Source organism: Chiloscyllium plagiosum, unplaced genomic scaffold, assembly GCF_037043375.1.
Source record: "Chiloscyllium plagiosum isolate Xiang-an unplaced genomic scaffold, Cpla_swu_hap1 HiC_scaffold_10, whole genome shotgun sequence".
NCBI lineage: Eukaryota > Metazoa > Chordata > Chondrichthyes > Orectolobiformes > Hemiscylliidae > Chiloscyllium > Chiloscyllium plagiosum.
In genome coordinates this window covers 47,869,056-47,894,319 of record NW_028270148.1, presented here as the reverse complement: position 1 = coordinate 47,894,319, position 25,264 = coordinate 47,869,056, and the positions used below count along the sequence as shown (strand labels likewise).

The window sequence follows — 25,264 nt, the reverse complement described above, 5'->3', positions numbered from 1 at the left end:
GTAAATTTGTGGATGACACCAGGGTTGGTAAAGTTGTCGATAGTGCAGAAGGATGTTATAGGTTACAGGGTTACATAGATAAGTTGCAGAGCTGGGCTGAGAGGTGGCAAATGAAGTTTACTGCAGAAAAGTGCGAGGTGATTTACTTTGGAAGAAACACAGGAATAAAGAGTACTGGGCTAATGGTAAAATTCTTAGTAGTGTAGATGAGCAGAGATATCTCGGTGTCCAGGTACACAGACCCCTCAAAGTTGCTACCCAGGTTGATAGGGTTGTTAAGAAGGCATATGGGGTGTTAGCTTTTATTATCAGAGGGATTGAGTTTCAAAACCATGAGATCATGCTGCAGATGTACAGAACTCTGGTGCAGCCGCACTTGGAGTATTGTGTACAGTTTTGGTCACCTCATTATAGGAAGGATGAGGAAGCATTGGAAAGGGTTCAGATGAGATTTACTAAGATGTTGTCTGGTATGGAGGGAAGGTCTTACAGGGAATGGCTAAGGGACTTGAGGCTGTTTTCCTTGGAGAGAAGATTAAGAGGTGACTTAATTGAGACATACAAGATAATCAGAGGGTTAGATAGGATGGATAGTGAGAGCCTTTTTCCTCAGATGGCGATCGCTAGCATGAGGGGGCATAGCTTTAAATTGAGGGGTAATAGATATAGGACATATGTCAGAGATAGTTTCTTTACTCAGAGAGTAGTAGGGGCTTGGAATGCACTGCCTGCAACAGTAGTAGACTCATTAACTTTAAGGGCATTTAAATAGCCATTGGATAGTCATATGGACGAAAATGAAATTGTGTATGTTAAATAGGCTTCAGATTGGTTTCACAGGTTGGCACAACATTGAGGCCGAAGCCTGTACTGCGCTGTAATGTTCTATGTACCAAAGATATTATATTAATCATAGTTGATGTTAACCTCCATTTGGGATAGACAGATTGGCAAAGAAAGCCATAAGGAAGAAATTCAGTGTCTATTTGGGATAGTTTCAAATAACAATATATTTTGTGGATCGAATCAGTGATTAGGCTATTTTGGATCTGGTTATGTGTAATGAGGCAGATGATGAGAGAGTAAAAGATACCCTTAGAAACTGTGACCATAAGATGATAGAATTTAGCTTTCAGTTTGAGAGGGAGGAAATGGAGTTGGAAACAACTGTGCGAAACTTAAACTAGATCAATTACAAAGCAATGAATCAGAGTTAACTGGAGTGAACTTGGAAAGGATTTTAGCAGCAAAGATGGCTGAGGGACAGTGACAGACATTTCAAAAACTAATTCGCAGCTCACAGCAAAGATATATTTCAGCGAGGAAAAAAGATTCTAGGAAGGGCATAAGACACACATAGTTACGAAGGAAGTTAAGGATAGCATTAAATTGAAAGAAAAAACATACAAAGTGACAAAGATTAGTGATATGCCAGAGAATTGGGAACCAACTAAAGGTTAAAAAATCATCAAGAAAAGAGAATGTATGCTTCACGGGTACTCTAACAAGTAATTTCAAGCTGGGCACCTTCTTTAAATATATATATATATATATATAAAAAAAGCAAGTGAACATAGACTTCTGAGAGAATGAGACTCAGAAAATAATAATGGGGAACCAGAAAATTACAGAGGAGTTAAATAAATACTTTTGCAGCAGTCTTCATGGTAGAAGATAGTAATAGCATCCCAAAGTTACTAAATAATCAAGGGGCAAATGGAGGACAGGAAATACATACAATAATTGGCACTACAGAAAATGTACTCAGGAAAACTAATGGGGCTAAAGACTGATAAGTCCACTGGGCCTGATGGGATACAACCCAGGATATTAAACAAAGGAGCTTCAGAGATACTGGATGCACTGGTAGTCATTTTTCACAAATCCTTTTCAGAGGATTGTAACACTTTTACTTAAAAAGAGGAGGCCAAAAGCAGATAACTGTAGCAAACAAAAACAGAAACATCTGAACGATCTCAGCAGGCCTGGCAGCATCTGTAGAAAGAAATCAGAAGTAACATTTCAGGTCCAGTGACCGTTCTTCAGAGTTCTGGACCCAAAATGTGAATTCTGATTTGTCTCCAAGACGCTGCCAAACCTGTTGAGATTTTTCAGCAATTTCAGATTTTTGTTTCAGATTTCCAACATTCGCAGTTCTTTCAGTTTTTTGTTCACAGTAATAACTCTAGGCCGGTGGCTTAACGTTTGTCATTGCAAAAATGCTAGAGTTTATTATAAAGGATGTAATAGGAAAGCAATTATAAATACAGAAAATGAAGAAGTCAAATCAGCATGGCTTTATGAAGGGGAAATCTTGCCTGACAAATTTACAGCAATTCTTTGAGGTAACAAGCAGGATAGTGGTGGATGTAATATATTTAGATATTCAGGTGGATTTTCATAAGACACCATACATTAGGCTACTTAATGAAAAAAGGAGCCCATTGTGTTGGAAATAGGACACTAGTATAGATAGAGGATTGGCAAAGTAATAGAAGATGGGCAGTTGGTATAGGAATGCTTTCTTAGAATGGCAACCTATAACTAATAGTGTACCTCAGGGGTCAGGGCTGGAATCACCATGATTTACAATATATATTAATGACTTGGATGAGGAAAGTGAATGTTATAACCAAGTGTGCAGAGGACACAAAAATAGGTGGGACAGCAAATGGAAACAGTCTGGTTAAGCAAGTGGGCAAAAATTTAGCAGATGGAATATGATGTGGTAAAATATGAGGTTTTGCACTTTAGCAAGAAGAATGTATGAGCTGAATATTACTTAAATGGAAAAAAAGACTGCAGAAAGCTCCAGAACAGAGGGATTTGGGAGTCCTTGTGCATGAATCATAATAAGCTAGCAGCTAGGTTCAGCAGGTATAGAGAGGCAAATGGAATGCTGGCCTTCATTTCAAATGGAATGGAGTAGAAAATTAGGGAGGTTTGCTAAAACTATACAAGTCACTAATCAGGCCACAGATGGAATACTGCGAATGGGTTTGGGCCCCTTATCTAAGTAAAGATTTTTTGGCATTGGAGAAGTCCAGAGAAGGTTCAGAAAGCTGATTTCAGGTTTAGAGGCACTGTTTTATGAAGAGAGGCTGAGTAAATTGGGCTTGTACTCATTTAAAAGTAGGAGAATAAGCAATGACCCTCTTCAAACATATGAGGTTCTGTGGGACTTGACAGGATAGCTGCGGAAAGGTTGTTTCCCCTTTTGACAGAATCCAGGACCAGACAGCATAATCTTAGAATAAGAGGTCGCTGACTTAAGGTAGAGTAATTTCTTTTGTAGAGAGTAATAAATTTGTGGAGTTCTTTCTCGCAGAGGGCTGTCAAGGCATGGTCATTAAGTATATTTCAGGCTAAGATAGTCAGATTTTTAGTCAGTATGGGAATTAAGAGTTAGAGGAAAAGGCAGGAAAATGGAGTTTAGAATTATCAGATCAACCATGATCTCACTGAATGCTGGAGCAAACTCGATGGATTGAATGGCCTACAGGTTGTTCTGCTAATAACATGCGTTTCATTAACACAAATTCGCTCTTACACAATTGACGAATTGGGGACACTGTTTCTAAAGCGTGAAGTTTTAGAGCAAATATTGATTAAAATGTGATTCCGGCCCCTTTAGTTTAAATGATGCTGCTATTACACGATTTTCTTATAACATGGGATTGCACAAGAACAGAACTACCGTATTATAGCAGAACTGACTGCACATCTGCTCCTGTAATATGGTCTTAATACAGCTGTCAACAGCAGCTTCTAAGACTAAACAGTACATTGTCAAACAGAACAATTTTATTTCACAACAGAAGGAGTGGCATATCAACATTGCAAAGACTTTTCATTGGTTAGAAGAGGAACAATATAAAATACTAAAACTTGAGGCAAGTGGTCAACAGGCTCCTATGAATCACAATTTTTCTTAAGTAGTCAAACTGCTGTTTGCCAGTCTTTAATTAACTAAAAATAGGATACTTGCATTTTTAAATGCCAAGCTTGAGTTGTCAAGATAGCTCAACTACAGTGGGGCAAATAGACAAGGAGGCTCCCAAACACCTCTGACAGTACAAGAATTATACCCACAAGATTGGATTTAAAAGCAGCACACACTATTCTAATTGAGCTAATACGCATTAATTAAAACTTGATCAGAATTTATTTTTATAAAATTACTTTCTCATGTTTACTTTACAAACCATTTAAACATAAGCACATTATATTAATACCATGCTGTAGGTAGAAAACAAAATATATTGCTTTTTACCAATCTATTTTCTAGCTTTTAAGAGTCCAACTTTATAAACATCCCAGGCAAACCATTTTAAGATCCAATCAAAGTAAGGGAAATGGATTTTAAGCTATTTCACTATCGTATGTACAAATATGTTTTTAAAGAGAAAAAAAAGTCTGTAAGCAAGCTAAGCAAAGTTTTGAAATTCCATTACAAAAGCTGTTCTGTTTTGTTAGATTGACTGAAAGCTGATTATAAATTGCTTTTATAGTTGATGAGAAGCCAAGGTGTATTGGACTGCTCAATTAATATCCTAACATTTGGTGTAAAACAAAAAGAACTACAGTCTTGCATATGCAGGGGCATGACACAAATAGTTCTTGGTCACAGTACTTTGTACCTGACTGCGGTCCTTCCAGGCTGCAGGGCAAAAGAAAAGGTTTACGGAGTAAAGGGATAGATTTTAATAACACCATCTTTATGAACAAGTGCTATCACATGGCAGTCCAGTACGTGCATTTTGGCCATTAAATAACCACGACAATAGTGCAACCCCAGGCTATATTGTTGTTTTTGGTTATTTAATGGTACATTTTATGGGATATTTAAGAGTTCTCACTAACTCTTTTATGACTTTAATTTGGAGTGCAAACAAGCATTCAGCTTGAAAATTTCCACTGCCAAGGTGGTTGTTCAAAAATGCTTGAAAAGTCGCTTCATGGAACACCGAAAGAGCTATTATTGTTTTTTAGTTGCCAGGAAAATGAATGCTCAAAATAAAATTAGTAACAACTTAAAAATCATCATAAATATTTCAGGGATTCTTCCTATTGATTTCTAAAACTTCAAAGTGGAACGGTGGAAAATCCAAAGATGTGGTTTTTCTTAGCATTATCTTAGGATGGAAGATTGGGGAACTTGAGTAGAAATTCTACTCCATATCACAAAATGCAACATTAAATGGTCATACCCAGTTGCCTCATGTTAATATGGGTATTACATGCCTTAATCTGCCAGATTCAATTAAAATGGCAGGGTAAAATTATCAATCCCATGATCATGAGGATTTGAGCTACATATGTGTGAGTCAACATGCATTCTCTTCGCTTCTCCATTGGAGTCTTGGCATTAGTGAATGTAACCAATTAATTCACTATTTAAGGGAGCCAGCACTGATTACACTGTATATGGTTTGAGCTGTTCATATACTTTTATAAAGAAACCTGCCTTCTTTGTTGATTGATTCACCATTAACATGTTCAATAAAGTCAGATGTTTGTAATTTGAAGCCAAACAACTATATCTAGGCAGTTGTTTCTTTTTCAGAGAGGTACCCTTTGGCTTAAGCAAAACAGTCACACACTTATCCATGGTTCTCTGACATTTTGGCCTCAAAGCAGGAAGGATAGAGGGATAGAGTCACAGAGTCACAGAGATGTACAGCACGGGATCAGATCCTTCGGTCCAACTCGTCCATGCTGACCAAATATCCTAACCTAGCCTAGTCCCATTAGCCAGCACTTGGCCCATATCCTCTAAACCCTTTCTATTCATATACCCATCCAGATACCTTTTAAATACAGGAGTTGGGAGGTCACGTTATAGCTGTACAGGACATTGGCTAGGCCACTTTTGGAACATTGCACGCAATTCTGGTCTCCTTCCTATCGGAAGATTGTTGTGAAAATTGAAAGGGTTCAGAAAAGATTTACAAGGATGATGCCAGGGTTGGAGGATTTGAGCTATAGGGAGAGGTTGAATAGGCTGGGGCTGTTTTCCCTGAAGCGTCGGAGGCTGAGGGGTGATCTTATAGAGGTTTATAAAATCATGAGGGGCATGGATAGGGTAAATAGGTAAGGTCTTTTCCCTGAGGTGGGGGAGTCTAGAACTAGAGGGCATAGCTTTAGGGTGAGAGGGGAAGGATTTAAAAGAGACTTAAGGAGCAATCTTTTCAGGCAGAGAGTGGTGCGTGTGTGGAATGGGCTGCCAGAGGGAGTGGAGGTGAGTACAATTGCAACATTTAAAGGACGCCTGGAGGGGTATATGAATAGGAAGGATTTGGAGGGATTATGGGCCAGGTGTTGGCAGGTGGGATTTGATTGGGTTGGGATATCTGGTCGGCATGGACAAGTTGGACGAAGGGTCTATTTCCATGCTGTACATCTCTATGACTCTAAATACTAAAATTGTACCACGTCCTCTGGCAGCTCATTCCACACACGCACCACTATCTCTGTGAAAAAGTTGCTCCTTAGGTCTCTCTTATATTCTTTCCCTCTCACCGTAAATCTATGTCCTCTAGTTATGGACTCCCTCACTCCATGGAAAAGACCTTGTCAATTTGTACTATCCATGCCCCACATGATTTTATAAACCTCTATAAGGTAACCCCTCAGCCTTCGAAACTCCAGGGAAAAGAGCCCCAGACTTTCAGCCTCTCCTTGTAGCTCAAATCCTCCAACCCTGGCAATATCCTTGTAAATCTTTTCTGAACCCTTTCACGTTTCACACCATCCTTCCAATAGGAAGGAGACCAGAACTGCACACAATATTCCAAAAGTGGCCTAACCAACGTCCTGTACGGCCACAACATGACCTCCCAACTCCTATGCTCAATGCACTGACCAATAAAGGAAAGCATGCCTATCTACCTGTGATTCTACTTACAAGGAACTATGAACTTTCTCTCCACGGTTTCTTTGTTCAACAACACTCCCCAGGACCTTCCCAGTAAGTGTACAAATCCTGCTCTGATTCACTTTTCCAAAATGCAGCACCTCATACTTACCTAAATTAAACTCTATCTGCCACTATTCTGCCCATTGGGCCATCTGATCAAGATTCTGTGTAATCTGAGGTAACCTTCTTTGCTGTCCACTACACCTCCAATTTTGGTGTCATCTGCAAACTTACTTACTATAGCTCCTATTTTCACACCCAAATCATTTATATAAATGATGAGAAGAAGCGGACCCAGCACCAATCCTTGTGGCACACCACTGGTCACAGGCCTCCAGTCTGAAAAGCAACCCTCCAGCACCATCCTCTGTCTTCCACCTTCAAGCCAGTTCTGTATCCAAATGGCTAGTTCTTCCCGTCTTCCATGAGATCTAACATTGCTAATCAGTCTCCCATGAGGAACTTTGTCAACCTCCTTACTGAAGTCCAAACAGATCACGTCCACCGTTCTGCCCTCATCAGTCCTCTTTGTGATTTCTTCAAAAAACTCAATCAAATGCATGAGACATGATTTCCCATGCACAAAATCATGCTGACTATTCCTAACCAGTCCTTGCCTTTCCAAATAAATGTAAATCCTGCCCCTCAGGATTCCCTACAACAACTTGCTCACTCCTGATATCAGACTCATCAGTCTATAGTTCCCTGGGTTTTCCTTACCACCTTTCTTAAATAGTGGCACCACGTCACCAACCTCCAGTCTTTTGGCACTTCACCTGTGATTATCAATGATACAAATATCTCAGTAAGGGGCCCAGCAATCACTTCCGTGGCTTACCACAGAGTTTTAAGGTACACTTGATCAGATCCTGAGGATTTATCTACTTTTATACATTTCAAGACATCAAGCACCTCCTCCTCTGTAATATGGACATTTTTCAAGATGTCACCATCTATTTCCCCACATTCTATATCTTCCATGTCCTTCTCCACTGTAAACACTGATGCAAAATAGTCATTTAGAATCTCCTCTGGCGGTTCCACACATAGGCTGCCTTGCTGATCTTTGAGGGGCCCTATTCTCTCCTGAGCTACCCTTCTGTCCCAAATGTATTTATAAAATCCCTTTGGATTCTCCTTAACACTATTTGCCAGAGCCAACTCATATTCCCTTCTTGTCCTCCTGATTTCCCTCTTAAGTATACTTCTACTGCCTTTATATTCTTCTAAGGATTCATGCGATCTCTCCTGTCTATATGCTTCCTTCTTTTTCTTAACCAAAACCTCAATTTCTCTAGTCATCCAGCATTCCCTACACCTACCAGCCTAATAAATACATCAGAGCATTGGTAACAATGAAGAATTATTGATCTAAGTGATACTCACTCTTGGTTATGGGGATCCAGGGAAACATGGACAAATCTCTCATTACTACCGGGCCCATGAGTGTCAATCTGAAAAAGGAAAAAAAAAAGCTAAGAAAAGTATGTGATACAAGTAGGGTTGTGAAAGCAAAAACATACAGCGATTTTCTGTAGATAGTCTATATCCCACCAATGGAAGTGATTACTTTTCCTAGTAATGAAAAGGCCAGCAGTCAACCAAAATATAATATGCTAGCAGAGTTGAAAGAGTTGAGTCTTTTTTTAAAAACTGCTGCCTGTTTTATCTTTTTGTAAAGAACAAATTTCTTAATTCTTTGCATGTTGGAAAGAAAATACAACATTTAAATTCATCATATTCATATTTGAAGAAATGGCTGGCAAGACAAAAATTCCAATGGCTAGAAAGCTATTTGTCTTTTAGGTTTGAAGTGTTTATTTCAGTCAAAACTGTTAAATCTAATTATCTTATTTTGGTATGTATCAGAAAATCTAAATTTTCTGGTGCCACACAATTAAAGGAACAAAGTAAGGCCCAGTGTAAAGAACAACATAACAGGTCAGGCAGCATCCGAGGAGCAGGAAAAACAACGTTTCGGGCATGAGCCCTTTATCAGGAATGAGGGCTGAAGGGGCCTCGGGAAGGGCTCCTACACGAAACATTGATTTTCCTGCTCCTTGGATGCTGCCTGACCTGCTGTGCATTTCCAGCACCATCTAATCTTGGCTCTAATCTCAAGCATCTGCAGTCCTCACTTTTGCCTAAAGCACAACATAACAGATTACTAGGCAAATATTTTCCATTCCTGAAAAACATTTTCTATTTTATTAAATGCTTGGGAAATGATAACTTGTCACTGCTTAATCAAGGCATTGTACCATTTTAAATTAAATTTTCCAAACTTACTGTTTTAAAAACAAAACTAAATTAAATCTCACGCAGTTCATAAAAACTACCACCTGATCTCAAAATGATGCTTAATAATAATGTGACCCCTATATTTCACAAAATAGTGATTTAGAGCTGAAAAAAAATGTCTTATGTAAGGATTTAATTGTATAATATTTGTTAAATATATTCTTTGTTTAAAATCTAATTTAATACACCAAGTGGCGCAGCTAACATTTGCTTGATGGGGGATGGGCAGAGGTGAGGAAAAATTATGTTATAAATTAATGTCTCATGTTGATAGTTTATATCCTGCAGTACCTGCAAACTAATTTCTATTTTAGATGCAAGCAATATTTTCTCTAGCCAAGAAACAAACAAACTCATGACCTTACTACAGATTTTTTTCCTCTAAAAATATCTGCAAAAGAGATTTTCATATGTATCACTGACTCATTTTAGTGGAATATACCAATACATTTTTTACACCATAGTGGCAAGGTGAGCAGTTCACGCATGTTTCATGCTGAATTAAGGTTTCACAATCATATTACCTCATGGTAGACACAATGCTTTTCTTCAGTTGCATATTATAAAACATGTGGAGGGAGAGTGCTTCCCCTTGTTCACACTGTTGACTAGCCCTTTCACAAAATATTAATCATGTTCACTGTCATACCATCATTAAAAGACATCATTCTAAAAAAAATCATTACATGCCAATTCTGATTTCTTACTATTAGTGAAATTTTTAAAAAAGCCATACAAATGCTGTATCATTTATTTATATTGTTTGAGTTTCACTTCAATAATCTAATGTGAATGCAACTTTTGTAGTTGGGGAGAAAACTGCATGGTATTCCCTTTACACCTATAATTCTATTTTAAAACTTTGCTTTTACCTTTTATAAGATTGTTTCAATTTGATTTTTTGATGACATGCCATTGTTAACCAGTTTTATAAAGTTAATAAATTACAACTATTACATTGGAGACTGTATTTCATTAAGCAACTATACATCAACTGAGAAGTTAACCTACTGCTGTAGACCCTGTATGGAATATAGCTTTAACTGAACTTTCTATTTTCTTCAGTGCTCCTGAGGTTTAGTTCCCACAGGAATTTAGATCTGCCATACCACCTTTCCAAATTGCAATTGCAAAACGTAAGTACACTGAAGGTAATCTTTGACATACTTGGTTTTATTACAAAGTTATATTGAATTACTAGCATCTCAATACTACAATTAAATCAGGTGTAGACTTCAGTGAATAAATCAAGACAACTAGAAATGAAACCATAACTTCCCTTTGAAGTATTGCATTCCGTCTCAATAAAGCAAGCTGGATAATTGAACAGTGTACTCTTTGCAAAAAAAAGGCAAATGCCATAATTGAAAATTATTCATTCATAAAAAAAGTTAAAAAAAGTTATTTGTTCCTTCAAATCAAAGCAATTTCTGGAAATTGTTCAATTTACCTCCCATATTCTTGACTTTATTCCACGTTAGCATTCACTTTCATAAATATAACCATTAAATTACTTTTCTGACAATACATGAAATACATTTACTGTTGAGCATACTTACGGCTGTATCACATCACACCATTAATATAATTGCAAGTACTGCTGCAGTTACATAAATGACTATAAAACGTGTGATCAATTGCCTTTTGGGGATGTAAAATAGTTTTTATTTCTCTCAGCCATGTCAAGTTTTAAATACTAGCTTGTACTATATAGGTATATTAGTCTAATAAATGCCAGCATCTTGCCTGTAACTACTGTCCAATCGAAGTGGGTGTACTATTTCGCTTGGCTAAATTATTTCTAATCTAAATTCATAAAAATAGAAATTATTTTCTTAATCCATCATTCATGGCTCATTTCATTTTTAGATGACAGTAAAGCATTACATTTCTCACTGAATAACTGTATACAAATGTTTTGTGACCTATAAGATTATCAGTATGAATATAAAAATAGATATAGTAATTCAAACCAAATATTAAAGAGTGCCTCTTTTTGCTGGCTAACCATGAATATGGCCAGTGAATGACAATTTTACTTAAAAACTATGGAGAGGAGGTGGAATGATGAGAAGAGAAAAGAAAGGTTGACTGAAATAGTATCAACAACTGGAGTCAGTCAAACTACAAACCTATTTTTAGAGCATTTCAATACTATTGTAGTGGGTGGGATAAGGATCGGCTTAGAGTTGTGCAAATGTGTATAGAGACAAATTTCATGATGCCACACTTTGAGATAAATACATCTATATGAAGTGTAGAAAATGAATTAATATTCTAGGATGAGCTAGCTTTTGCCATGTTTACTTTAGTAAATAAAAAAATGGTTTCCATATATAATCAAATACTTTAGCACTGATTTTTTTTTCCTCCAGAATTAATATGCAATAGGACAAGCTGAAGATATTCCATGATAGAAATAATATACTGGGAATCAGGAGTGCTCTTGTGTGAGTTAACCATCTCAACACTGTGAGGAACAATAAATTTCAATGAAAAGGGAAGCATGACTGCTTCTTTTATCATATAGTGGAGAGGAAATCATAATTGAGTTTCATCAGGACTTTATGAGCTTATTTCAGATTCATGTTTCGAGGTGATTATTATGCCCTTTAAATATAAAGACAGCAAAATAAGTTTGTTGCTTTTTATGTTGACAATACAGTTATAAATTTGCCTGTATCCAGAATATTAAGATAAGAAATGCTGCAAATCAGTCTCCCTAAAGTGGGTTGGCCATTATTCAGAGTTGCATGACTCAGTCAATTTCCAAACCAAGTGCTAATTAGCTGTGTTTTGTGTATGTGCATGTTGAAAATGGAAAGGGAGAGGGAAAATGTGCACTGTAATCTACTGCACAAAACAAAATACTGAATAGATACACAGACTGAAATATTTATTCAGTTGGTAGATTAGAGTACAGCATTGTTAGCAGTCTTGGACAAAATCAGCAGTCATCTTACTTTTTCAACATTTATGGAGAATGTGTAGATTGAGCAAGTTATGGTATTTTGTATTTGTATTTAATATCATTTAACATTTCTTATTATAAATATGATGAGATTTCACTGTGGCGTGACTGTAAAGGATAACTCGGTTGATGGATAATGAGGCAATCTACATGTCATATTTCTTTATGCTCTTGACATGAGGTTGTACTGATGAACTCATTGTGTATTCTGGGAGAAAGGAAAGTCATATTGGGAAATCACTGTGGGAAAAGGTACTCTGTTGCATCATTGAAATAAAACAAGATTTACATTACAAAAAAATTATATTATACTTGAATAATTTCCTTCACATAATTAGTAGCTCAAAGGGCAAAACTGATATTTAATGAAATCTTAATGTAGGTACGTATGCATCATCGTATAATATTTGGAATGAACAATAATGAACATTTATTTCAAGATAATAATCACAAACTTCTTTTAGATTTGTAGCCCTCGAAAGTTAGTAAAAAAAAACTTTGCAAACTGTCTGTCCTCGTGGTTAATTAGTGTAGAAACACAGTTCAATTAGAATATCTAAAATTCATTAATACATTTAATTAAGTAAACTATTGTTTATATTCCAAATGAAACTGATTTTTAACCACTTATAAATTCGCACAACTTCACATATATCAAAGGAGATCAATTGTCCAGGCTCCAGTAAATGTTTTTCATGCTGAAATCATTTATCTGCTTTCATTACTGTGTGAGATGATTTCCTCATCAATCTCCATGATCAATTTATCATTGTACCTGTAAATTAAAATTTGTCTCATAAATTCATTTCTACATAAATTATTTCCAGGTACAAAAATATATTGTATTTTCAATAAAGAACAGAACCATGATTTTTGTTACGGCGCAAGCAAAATATTTTTAAAGTATATTTTAGTGATCTCTTTTTATTGTTCAGGTTTTGGCATATACAATCCATGACAACACTTTAGAATTAAATGGCAACCTTGTAATTTCCATTGAACGAGCAGATTTTCATAATGGAAGTCTTCACAGTTATTACTTTTTTGGTACAGCCTTTACTGTTTCTTATACTATGGCGGATTCCTTTTGTAATCTATAGCTCTCCCATGTACTTTCTCAGAAAACGTATGCAATGGATTCGCTGTTACCACAGTGCAATTACGTGCTTATTCCATGTTTTTTCTCCACTAAACATTCTACTGAATGTGGAGCCAAAAGGTAACTGGTCACAATACAAAAGTTAGATAATGACATATCACAAGAATCTGGATTGGATTCGAAATAATAAATTTTAAATTTGTGGATGGCATCAAATTATAGTGGGTAGGGGGTGGGAGGGGCTTGCCAATACTGAGAAAGATGGCAACAAATTGCAGGATGACATTAATAAACTTGCAGAATAGAGGAATAATTAGCAAATGACATTGATAAATGGGAGGTAATACATTTTTTTTTAAGAAGAATTCAGAAGCAATTTATTACTTGTTCAGTGTGAGTCTACTTGAGGTAGACAAAGAGATCCTGAAGTAAAAAGATACTAATCACTAAAAATTGCACTACAGTTTGATAAGAAAACCAAACAAGGCTTAGTTCTCGAGAGTTGAAACTTTATTGCTGGAACAGCACAGCAGGTCAGGCAGCATCAAGGGAACAGGAGATTCGACGTTTCGGGCACAGGCCCTTCTTCAGGAATGAGCAGAGAGTGTTCAGCAGGAGAAGATAAAAGGTAGGGAGGAGGGACTTGGAGGAGGGGAGTTGGAAATGTGATAGGTGGAAAGAGGTCAAGGTGAGGGTGATAGGTCGGAGTAGGGTGGAGGCGGAGAGGTCAAGAAGAAGACTGCAGGTCAGGAAGGCGGTGCCGGGCTGGAAGGATCCGGCTGAGACAAGGTGGGGGGAGGGGGGATGAAGAAACTGGTGAAGTCCAAGTTCATCCTCTGCGGTTGGAGGGTTCCCAGTCGGAAGATAAGACGCTCCTCCTCCGACCGTCGGGTTGTTGTGGTTTGGCGGTGGATGAGTCCAATGACCTGCATATCCTCGGTGGAGTGGGAGGGGGAGTTGAAATGCTGTGCCACAGGTTGGTTGGGTTGGTTCGTCCGGGTGGCCCAGAGGTGCTCCCTGAATCGCTCCGCAAGTAGGCGGCCTGTCTCCCCAATATAGAGGAGGCCACACCGGCTGCAGCGGATGCAGTAGATGATGTGGGTGGAGGTGCAGGTGAATCTGTGGCGGATATGGAAGTTTCCCTTGGGGCCTTGGAGAGAAGTGAGGGGGGAGGTGTGGGCGCAAGTGTTGCACCTCCTGCGGTTGCAAGGAAAGGTGCCGGGAGTGGTGGTTGGGTCGGTGGGGGGTGTGGATCTGACAAGGGAGTCGCGGAGGGAGTGGTCTCTACGGAAAGCTGATAGGGGAGGGGAGGGAAATATATCCTTGGTGCTGGGGTCTGTTTGGAGGTGGCGGAAGTGACGGCGGATGATGCGCTGTACATGGAGATTGGTGGGGTGGTAGGTGAGGACCAGTGGGGTTCTGTCCTGGTGGCGGTTGGAGGGGCGGGGCTCAAGGGCGGAGGAGCGGGAAGTGGAGGAGATGCGGTGGAGGGCACCGTCGACCACGTCGGGGGGGAAATTGCGGTCCTTGAAGAAGGAGGCCATCTGTGTTGTACGTATTTTGAACTGGTCCTCCTGGGAGCAGATGCGGCGGAGACGAAGGAATTGGGAATACCTCGACACGGTCCTGTCCCCATTAGTCCAAGAACTCCCCACCTACGTTCGTGACACCACCCACGCCCTCCACCTCCTCCAGGATTTCCGCTTCCCCGGTCCCCAACGCCTCATCTTCACCATGGACATCCAGTCCCTGTACACCTCCATCCCCCATCACGAAGGACTCAAAGCACTCCGCTTCTTCCTTTCCCGCCGTACCACCCAGTACCCTTCCACCGACACCCTCCTTCGACTGACCGAACTGGTCCTCACCCTGAACAACTTTTCTTTCCAATCCTCCCACTTTCTCCAAACAAAAGGAGTAGCCATGGGCACCCGCATGGGCCCCAGCTATGCCTGCCTCTTCGTAGGGTATGTGGAACAATCCATCTTCCGCAACTACACTGGCCCCACCCCCCATCTTTTTCTTCGCTACATTGATGACTGTATCGGCGCTACCTCGTGCTCCCACGAGGAGGTTGAACAGTTCATCCACTACACCAACACCTTCCACCCCGACCTCAAATTCACCTGGACAGTCTCGGACTCCTCCCTCCCCTTCCTAGACCTTTCTGTTTCTATCTCAGGCGACCGAATCAACACGGACATCTACTACAAACCTACCGACTCCCACAGCTACCTGGACTACACCTCCTCCCATCCTGCCCCCTGTAAAAACGCCATCCCATTCTCCCAATTCCTTCGTCTCCGCCGCATCTGCTCCCAGGAGGACCAGTTCAAAATACGTACAACACAGATGGCCTCCTTCTTCAAGGACCGCAATTTCCCCCCCGACGTGGTCGACGGTGCCCTCCACCGCATCTCCTCCACTTCCCGCTCCTCCGCCCTTGAGCCCCGCCCCTCCAACCGCCACCAGGACAGAACCCCACTGGTCCTCACCTACCACCCCACCAATCTCCATGTACAGCGCATCATCCGCCGTCACTTCCGCCACCTCCAAACAGACCCCAGCACCAAGGATATATTTCCCTCCCCTCCCCTATCAGCTTTCCGTAGAGACCACTCCCTCCGCGACTCCCTTGTCAGATCCACACCCCCCACCGACCCAACCACCACTCCCGGCACCTTCCCTTGCAACCGCAGGAGGTGCAACACTTGCGCCCACACCTCCCCCCTCACTTCTCTCCAAGGCCCCAAGGGAAACTTCCATATCCGCCACAGATTCACCTGCACCTCCACCCACATCATCTACTGCATCCGCTGCAGCCGGTGTGGCCTCCTCTATATTGGGGAGACAGGCCGCCTACTTGCGGAGCGATTCAGGGAGCACCTCTGGGCCACCCGGACGAACCAACCCAACCAACCTGTGGCACAGCATTTCAACTCCCCCTCCCACTCCACCGAGGATATGCAGGTCATTGGACTCATCCACCGCCAAACCACAACAACCCGACGGTCGGAGGAGGAGCGTCTTATCTTCCGACTGGGAACCCTCCAACCGCAGGGGATGAACTTGGACTTCACCAGTTTCTTCATCCCCCCTCCCCCCACCTTGTCTCAGCCGGATCCTTCCAGCCCGGCACCGCCTTCCTGACCTGCAGTCTTCTTCTTGACCTCTCCGCCTCCACCCTACTCCGACCTATCACCCTCACCTTGACCTCTTTCCACCTATCACATTTCCAACTCCCCTCCTCCAAGTCCCTCCTCCCTACCTTTTATCTTCTCCTGCTGAACACTCTCTGCTCATTCCTGAAGAAGGGCCTGTGCCCGAAACGTCGAATCTCCTGTTCCCTTGATGCTGCCTGACCTGCTGTGCTGTTCCAGCAATAAAGTTTCAACTTTGATCTCCAGCATCTGCAGACCTCACTTTCTCCTTAGTTCTCGAGAGATAGAACTGAAACGTAAGCAAATAATACCAAACTGGTGTTGAAACATGGGTTGGACACCACTTGAAATACTGGTTGCATTTCTAGTTGCCATATTTTAAAATGGGTGCACAGGCATTGGAAAAAGGGTAGAGAAGATTTACAAGAATGCTGCAGGATATATGAGGTTATATGTATCGGAAAGGATGCATAGACCTGATTTCTTTTTTTTTGGCAAAAAGGATGAGGGGGGTGACCTAATGGACGTGTTTAAAATTACAAATGGTTTTGATAGAGTGGATACAGGGAGAATGCTTCAAATTATGGGTAACAGCATAATAAGTGGCCATTGATATGAAACAGTCAAAGATTTAGTAAGGAATTCAGAAGAAATATCTTTACCTGAACAGTAAGGAGAATAGGGAGTTCTCTAGCACAGGGAATGGCTGAAGTGTTCAATATGGAGGCACTTAGGACAGCTAATAGATTTAGCTGAGGTGAGGCAGGAGAAGGCACATATGAAACAAAAATGCCTGTATGGACTGGCTGGGCTGAATGGGTGATTCTGTACTGTATATTAATGCCAACCGACACAAAATTAAGAGATTTTGTAATTCAACTCACTGTAATGTGCTGCATTCAAATATGTTTTTTCCCAAAATTCAAGTCAAAGTAAACGTTTATCTCTTACTTTGGATATTGGATTAAACATTCAACTTGAATGCGAATGTAGAAAGGACAGCTGATTGCCTGAGCCTTATAAGCAGCTTTCTGAGCTGCAATTTATTTTTAAAAATGTTACAACTGAAAACTTTCATTTTGAGTGCTGTGAAACAAACTTGTTTACTAGACCATGAACTTCTATTAGGGCACTCATTTATTTCAGTAGAAGTCTCATTTGAAAGATGTGCTGGAATGTCATTCCAACATGTTACTGAATATGAAATATACTGTAATCTGGCCAGACTGCCGAATTTATGCTGTGATCCTGGATAAGACCACCAAATTATTTAATGATATAGTTAGGGACCAGCAACATTTTATTATTAAAGTGACATACATTGAAATCCAGTAGGCTAAGAGAATAAAGCCATAATATTCCATAATTTTGAATGAAAAACAACACTTTATAACACAAGTTAGAACTGTAGCATAATCTCTAACACACGTAAAACTTATTTCTAGCACCAAGAATTAACATGTAACAAACAAGGGTGATATACTGCGACTGGACATCTCATGGAACACCTGAGATATACCTGAGAAATCCCATGGATTTTTCAAAAGCCCCATCCCTAACATTAATTCCACAGTGAGTTATTAAATCTCAAATTTCACAAGGGATTATAATTCTTCAGTTTTGTTGATATGGCTTGAAATACCCTCTCAAGAGCCTGTCTGACAAGGACTGCGTGAACAACTGCTCCTGTTCAAGTCCAACACCCTCTTGTTCTTGATCCAGACTCTCTCGGACTCTGAAAACTACACTCAAGTAGTTATTTACAGGCACAACTTCAGTTTTTCACCAACTGCTAGCATCAACAAGTTAAAACTTTCCTGTGCTTTCCCTGATTTCTAATCTTGCCTATCTGAGTCAAGCAAATAATGATTATGCCTTTCTCCCAGCTAACTGAAGTTAGATGGTTGGATTTCACGAGTCAATAAGCATGGTTTATTCCCTCTACATCTCTGTGATAAATGAATACCATAAAACCGAAAGACATAGAAGCAGAAATCAGGACATTCAGCCCATCAAGTTTGCTTATTCTCCCACTTTCTCCCCATTACCTTTGATCCCCTTGACAAACAAGAACCCATCTACCTCAGTCTTAAGTATATTCAATGATCTGGCCTCCACAGCCTTCTGTGGCAGTAAATTCCTTAGATTCACCACTCTCTGGCTGAAGAAGTTCTTCCTTATCTCCATTCTAAAAGGGCTTCCCATTACTCCAGGTCTGTCCCCTCGGGTCCTCATCTCTCCTACTGCTGGAACCATCTCCCCAACATCCACTTTGACCAGGCCATTCAGTATTAGAGATCTAAGTTTCAATTAGATCCCCCCTCCCAACCATCCTTCTAAACGCCATCGATTAAAGATCCAGAGTCCTCAAACGTTCCTCATATATTAAGTTTTTCATTCCTGGGACCATTCTCATGAACCTCCTCAGAGATATTGGGCCCAAAACTGTGCAGAATATTCCAAATATGGTCTGACCTGAGTCTTATAGAGCCTCAGAAGTACATCCCTACTTTTATATCCTCTCAAAATAAATGCAATAATTGCATTTGCTTTCCTAATTACTGACTCAACCTGCAAGTTTACCTTGACAAAATTCTGGACTAGAACTCCCAAGTCTCTTTGCATTTCAGACTTCTGAATTTTCTCCCCATTTCGAAAATTGTCCATGTCTTTATTCTCCCTATCAAAGTGCATGACCTCATGTTTTCCCACCTTGTACTCCATCTGCCACTTCTTTGCACATTCTCCTACCCTGTCCAAATCCTTTTGAAGCCTCTCTGCCTCCTCAATGCTACTTGTCCCTCTACCTATCCTTGTATCATCTGCAAACTTAGCCAGCATGTCCTCAGTTCTTTCATCGAGACTGTTAATGTATAAAGTGAAGTAGTGATCCCAACACAGCCTTGATCACCACCTGTCACCAGCTACCATCCTGAGAAAGACACTTTTATTCCCACTGTCTGCTTTCTGCCAACACCTTGCCTCGAACACCTTATCTTAAAGCAGCGTCCAAAGCAGTACCTAGTCAAAGGCCTTCTTGAAGTCCAGGTAAATAAGGTCCATTGGCTCTCCTTGGTCTAATCTGCTCATTACTTCCTCAAAGTATTCTACCAGATTCATCAGGCATGACCTCCCCTTGATGAAACCATGCTGACTTTGCCCTATTTACCATACACTTCCAATATTCAGAAATCTCATCCTTCAGAATGGATTATAGGATCTTACCCACGACTGGAGTCAGGCTAACTGGCTGTAATTTTCCATTTTTTTGCCTTACTACCATTTTAAACATTGGTGTCACATTAGTGATTTTCTAGTCCTCTGGGACCCTTCCTGTCTCTTGTGATTCCTGAATGATTACCACTAACATCTCCAATATCTCTTTAGCTATCTCCCTTAGAACTCTGGGGTAGAGTCCATTTGGTCCAATGAGTTATCCATCTTCAGGCCATTCGTTTTTCTAGCTCCTTCTCCTTGGTGATGGCCACAATAATCTGCTCTGCCCCCTCACTCTCTTGAATTTTTGGGATATTATTCGTGTCTTCCACCATGAAGACTGATGCAAGGTAATTATTCCGTTTCTCAGCCATTTCCTCATTACCCACTATCTTTAGAGCATCATTTCCAGCAGTCCAATGCCCACTTTTAACCTTTATATATCGAAATAAACTCTTACAATCTTCTTTTATATTACTGGCTGGCTGACTTCATACTTAACCTTTCCCTCCTTATTTCTTTATTTGTTGCCCTCTGTTGGTCTTTGTAAGCTTACCAATCCTCTGGTTTCCCATTGTCCTTCGCAAAATTATATCTTTTCTCTTTTGATTTTTATGTACAGTTCCATGTAATCTTGGATAACTCCATATTGATGGTCTAGCTAAAAAAGTGAGTGGGAGGTTGGTCATTGGTGCAAAGGGAACAGTTAAAACTTATGCCAAACAAAGTAGCTTAATGTTTTAAAGTTAAAAATCAAGGACTGCCTTGAGGACAGGTATGCCATTGCAACGAGTAGCTCATAATTCTGAATATCTTCGTTTGTCAATACAAACTCAAATTTAACCCCTATCAAGTTCTCTCAGGGCAGTCTGCTTCAATTCACAATGGCCCTTCCTGCCTCAGCATCCTCAATCAATTTTGGAACCTCAACATCTATTTCAGACTCCCTCCCTTCCTTGTCCAAGAGCTAGGTTGTACAGGGTGTAGGAAACCTTGGATAACTCCATATTGATGACCCTACACATCGACCCTGTTCTACAATTAGTGGAGTGTTCCTCCCGAGTGCTCCAGGCAACAGAAGTCTGTCACCAGAAGATCAGTTGCTTGTTTGATGATGACCTTAGGGGATGGCCAGCAAACATTGTAAAATTGTTCAATGTCTGCCTGACGATTTTGTACCTGGGTCATCAGTCATGCCTCCTGGAAATACCCATTGGTGCAGGAGGGCAAATATTTGCTTGTGTAGGTTAGTGAGCCTGGTCAGCCCTTTACCTCTTGCACCATGAGTGTTTAATTAATACATACAAGACAAAGCATTTCTCACAATCTGTTAACAGAGAGAGGCTTCATCTCTTCTACTGTAAGCATTTAATTACAACAAGCAAGACCTTATATGACTGAAACTCCTCATGAACTGGTTGACTTGGTCAAGCTTCACAATTTATATTATAAATATTTCTACAAATAAATGACTTGGTTATGAAGGAGCCAAGTAATGGAAGGGATTTGTACTCATGGGACTTGGTGAAGAACACTACCCCACTAGACATAGTTGAGCTTATGAACACATCTGTTTTCTACTTTTGGTAAACAAATTGCCTGTGAATCTATTTGAGACAGGCTGGGATGTTAATGAGTATTCATGGCAGCCTAATGAATGCAAAAGTAGTGAAGGTCAGGAAAGCTGATCTACCAGAAAGGTTCTGAGAACTTAATAGTAAAATCTTAAACCACCATTGGGAAATCACATTTTTATCTTTCCCCTCCATTTTACAAATTTTGGGTGAGCTTAGATGATTTGCTCTAATAAACCTTAACTGGTTTATGAAACATATCCAGTCCACCTACCATGGTGAACTTCATGCATTGTCTATTGAAGCTGAACAATGTGTAGTATTCTTACCACAGACGGCTAAAGGGCTGTTTTAATACTAATGGAAGTCGTGGCGTATTGGTATTGTTGATAAGAATGAAATTGCTCCATGTTTTTAACATGGTTATAAACTGATTTCATTCTTGCTAACAATGATTAATAAGATTTTCTTTCAATAACTTAAAATTGACTAGTCAATTTTTAGAGGAAATAGCTAAAATACTGGTAAGGAAAACAAAATGAGGAGATAAAAAAATTGATATGAACAGTAAATACTATCACTGCAGTTTCTCCAAATCTAAGTGACAAATATGATGGTACATGCATGTCTGTACCCTTCAGATTACAGATCACCTCTACTACCTCTGTCAGATTAATTTACTATGGTTAATCAAGTGGAGTATATTAATAAATGGAAAGGGAACATTTTTTCACTCGGCTTAGAACCAGGACTGACTGCTTCAGAGGTAGGTTGACAATGAAGTTACTACTAATTTGAAGTAAAATTGAGAAAGATTTCTCTGCATACTGTGTACAGTGAAGTGAGATTTTTTTTGTCCTAAAAGTTCTTAAGCTTTTATTAGAAATAGGCAGAAGAATTTTAAACAAATGTTAATTTTTGAGAAATTTGTTCTTCTGCATGGTGGAACATTTTTACTTGCAGTGTCCACGAATTTTGTGGACCAGGTTTGTAACACAGAGTGCCAATTTAGTGCAGTAATTGACATTTTTTGTTTAGTGGAATTTGGTCTATTTGGAACTTGTTTAAGATTTTAAAAATTATGGTCTAAGCATGTGGTGTCATTTTCAAGGCCAGTATTTATTGCTGATCCGTAGCTGCCCTGAGAACGTAGTAATGGGTCCTTCAAATCATTGGCGTGCTATGACTGAGTGGCTTTCGTAGACACATAAGTCGTTAGAACATTGACCATGCAGTTTGGGACTGCAGGTACATATAAGCCAGACTGGAAAGGATGGCAGGTTTCATTTACTAAGTAATGTTAGTAAGCCAAGCTGAGCTTTGATAATCACTTTTACAGATATAATTTTCTGAAATTTCCAAATATTTAACACAAATGTTCAAATGACCTTGATAGTATTCAAATTCATGACCTCTGGATTATTATTTCAGATCCCTGGGTTACTAGTTCTTATGAAGATGCTTCATTTTCTTTTCAGACTTGTCTTAAAAGGGTTGTGAACCAGCTCATTTAGGAAGAGTGAAGAGGTACTTAGTCTTTTTTTCAGAAAAGGGGTCATTAAAAAAGATACATTTTGACCTTTTCTTCCCCCAAGACACTTTATGGGAGTCACATGGCTTAAGATAATTATCATCTTAGAATCAAAGAATCCCTACAGTGCACTGCGAGCCCATTTGTCACATTGAGTTCGCACTGACCCTCTAAACAGCATCTCACCCAGACCCACCTCATCCCCATTTTTACCATGGCAAACCTAAATAACCTATATATCCCTGGACACTACAGCGCAATCCATCTAACCTGTGTATCTTTGGATTGTGGGAGGAAACTGGAGCATGCAGAAGAAACCCACACAGACACAGGAAGAATGTGCAAATTCCACACAGTCACCTAAGGCTGGAATCGAACCTGGGAACCTGATGTTGTGAGGCAGCACTGCCAACCAATGAGCCATTGTCCTGCCTATTCCCTGAACCTATTTGCTGAATATTACTTGGCTGGGTATATGGCTGCTCACAATGTGGTCTCTTCTACACTGGGGAAACAAAGTGCAGATTGGGTGACCGCTTTGCAGAATAGCTACATTCTGTCTACAAAAAAGACCCTGAGCTTCCAGTTGCCTGCCACTTCAACACAGATACTCACCTTACAGCCAAGTCCAATAAAATTAAGGTTTGAGCTCTCCCATGTCCTTACCCCAATCCCCATACTTTAGGCCTTAGATTAGATTAGATTAGATTCCATATAGTATAGAAACAGGCCTTTCATCCCAACAAGTCCACACCAACCCTCCGAACAGTAACCCACCCAGACCCATTCCCCTATTTTTACCCCTGACTAATGCACCCAACACTATGGGCAATTTAGCATGACCAATTCACCTGATCCGCACATCTTTGGATTGTGGGAGGAAACCGGAGCACCCGGAAGAACCCACGCAGATACGGGGAGAACGTGCAAACTCCACACAGACAGTGGCCCGAGAACAGAATTGAACCCGGGTCCCAGGTGCTGTGAGGCAGCAGTGCTAACCACTGAGCTACTGTGCCACCCATATCCTTGTTATCACATGGTCTGCTTTTACACACAATCGATTGTTAGCCACCAACAGTCCTCACTGACAGTTATTTATCCTCCTGGCCAGATCATTACCCACACCTTTCTCAGTCCACTCTTTGGGCTCTATCCCCATCTATCAATTACTCCCTACTCCGTCCCCCCAACCTGCATATAAACCAACATTTTCCTAGCTACCAGCAGTTCTGAGAAAGATTCATTTGACCGGAAATGTTACCTCCGATTTTTCTCCACAAATGCTGTCTGAACTGCTAAGCTTTTCGAGTAATTTCTGTTTTTGTGGCTGTTAGGAGTTAGATTTTGATTTGGATATTGTTTGAGATCTGTTGGAGTACAGCCTGCTGAGAGTGAAGATAGCCAAACATACCTTCTGTGTTTCTGAGAAAGGACTTTTGAGGGTTCAGTCTGATAACACAAATCCAGCTGTTCTCTTGAAAAGCTTCTGAAAGAGTTTTTCTCGGTGTTTCCTGAACTAAATGTATCCAGGGCCCAGAGACAGCTTCCTGCATTTACTGACACCCATCTGTGTGTGCCAGGTCACTGGCTAAATGCCATTTTTAACGTTTCGTATCTATCCCTTTTTCATACAAGAACCAACAATTATTTATCAATTTCTTTCCCCCAGACTTCATCTCTGCAGAAAAAAAACTTGTTTTTACCCCATTTCTGTTTTTCCTGGTGTTGGTGTTATTTCAAAAGATAAATAATTATACTTTTACATTACAAATTATGTATCATTCTGATTTTCATGTATGTCAAATGAGTATTGTTTTATAATTAATAAGCAACATAATTATTAATTTTAGAAACTTGATGATTTGTTTTATTCTAAACAAAGTATAAAATTGGACAAACTGTACCAGGGTAAAGCATTTAAATTGGTGTTGTCACCAAAGAATGGTGGGACTAGGAATGCCAGCACACTCCTCCAACCTTGGTTATAACATTAACAAGAAATACAAGTACATTTCACTTGCCCTGGAGAGCAGGTTATCATGGGCTTGGTGTCAAGGAGTGTGTAAGGCACAAACATTACATCACTGTAGTGTCTCCCTACTTTTCTAACTAAAAGTAAATGTGGAGGAGTAGAGAAAATGCAGTTGGTAGGAGAGTAAGTAGTATTTCATTGGATTGAAAGGCGTCAGATAGCAGCAGCTCAGCAAAAAGTATAGGCAAGTTCAAATAAAGTCCTCTTAATTTAATATAAAAAGAGAAGCATTATAGGGCAGAGAGGGAGTGGGGTTGCATGGCTGAATGGCCTGTTCTTAAGTTTCATGTCACAATGTGAATTGCTATCCTTTACTTAGGGCATGCTGAACAAACAGTGGAGGTTTTCCTTTGAAAAGTAATTTTGGTGAATATGGTAAGGATTTTGAGGGTCACTTGCTTTTTATAAAAAAAAATGAGGAGGGAATGGGACAATGTTAAAGAAAAAAAAGTGGGTG

General features: G+C 40.0%; 1 protein-coding gene across 1 annotated transcript in view; it reads right to left on the bottom strand.

Annotated features, from left to right (window-relative positions):
- The window catches only part of gpatch2 (G patch domain containing 2), a 304,781-nt gene that overhangs the window by 72,764 nt on the left and 206,753 nt on the right, over nucleotides 1–25,264 (bottom strand). The window contains 1 exon segment of the mRNA XM_087991317.1: nucleotides 8,306–8,373. Within this exon segment, the coding sequence (XP_087847443.1) occupies nucleotides 8,306–8,373 (68 nt within the window).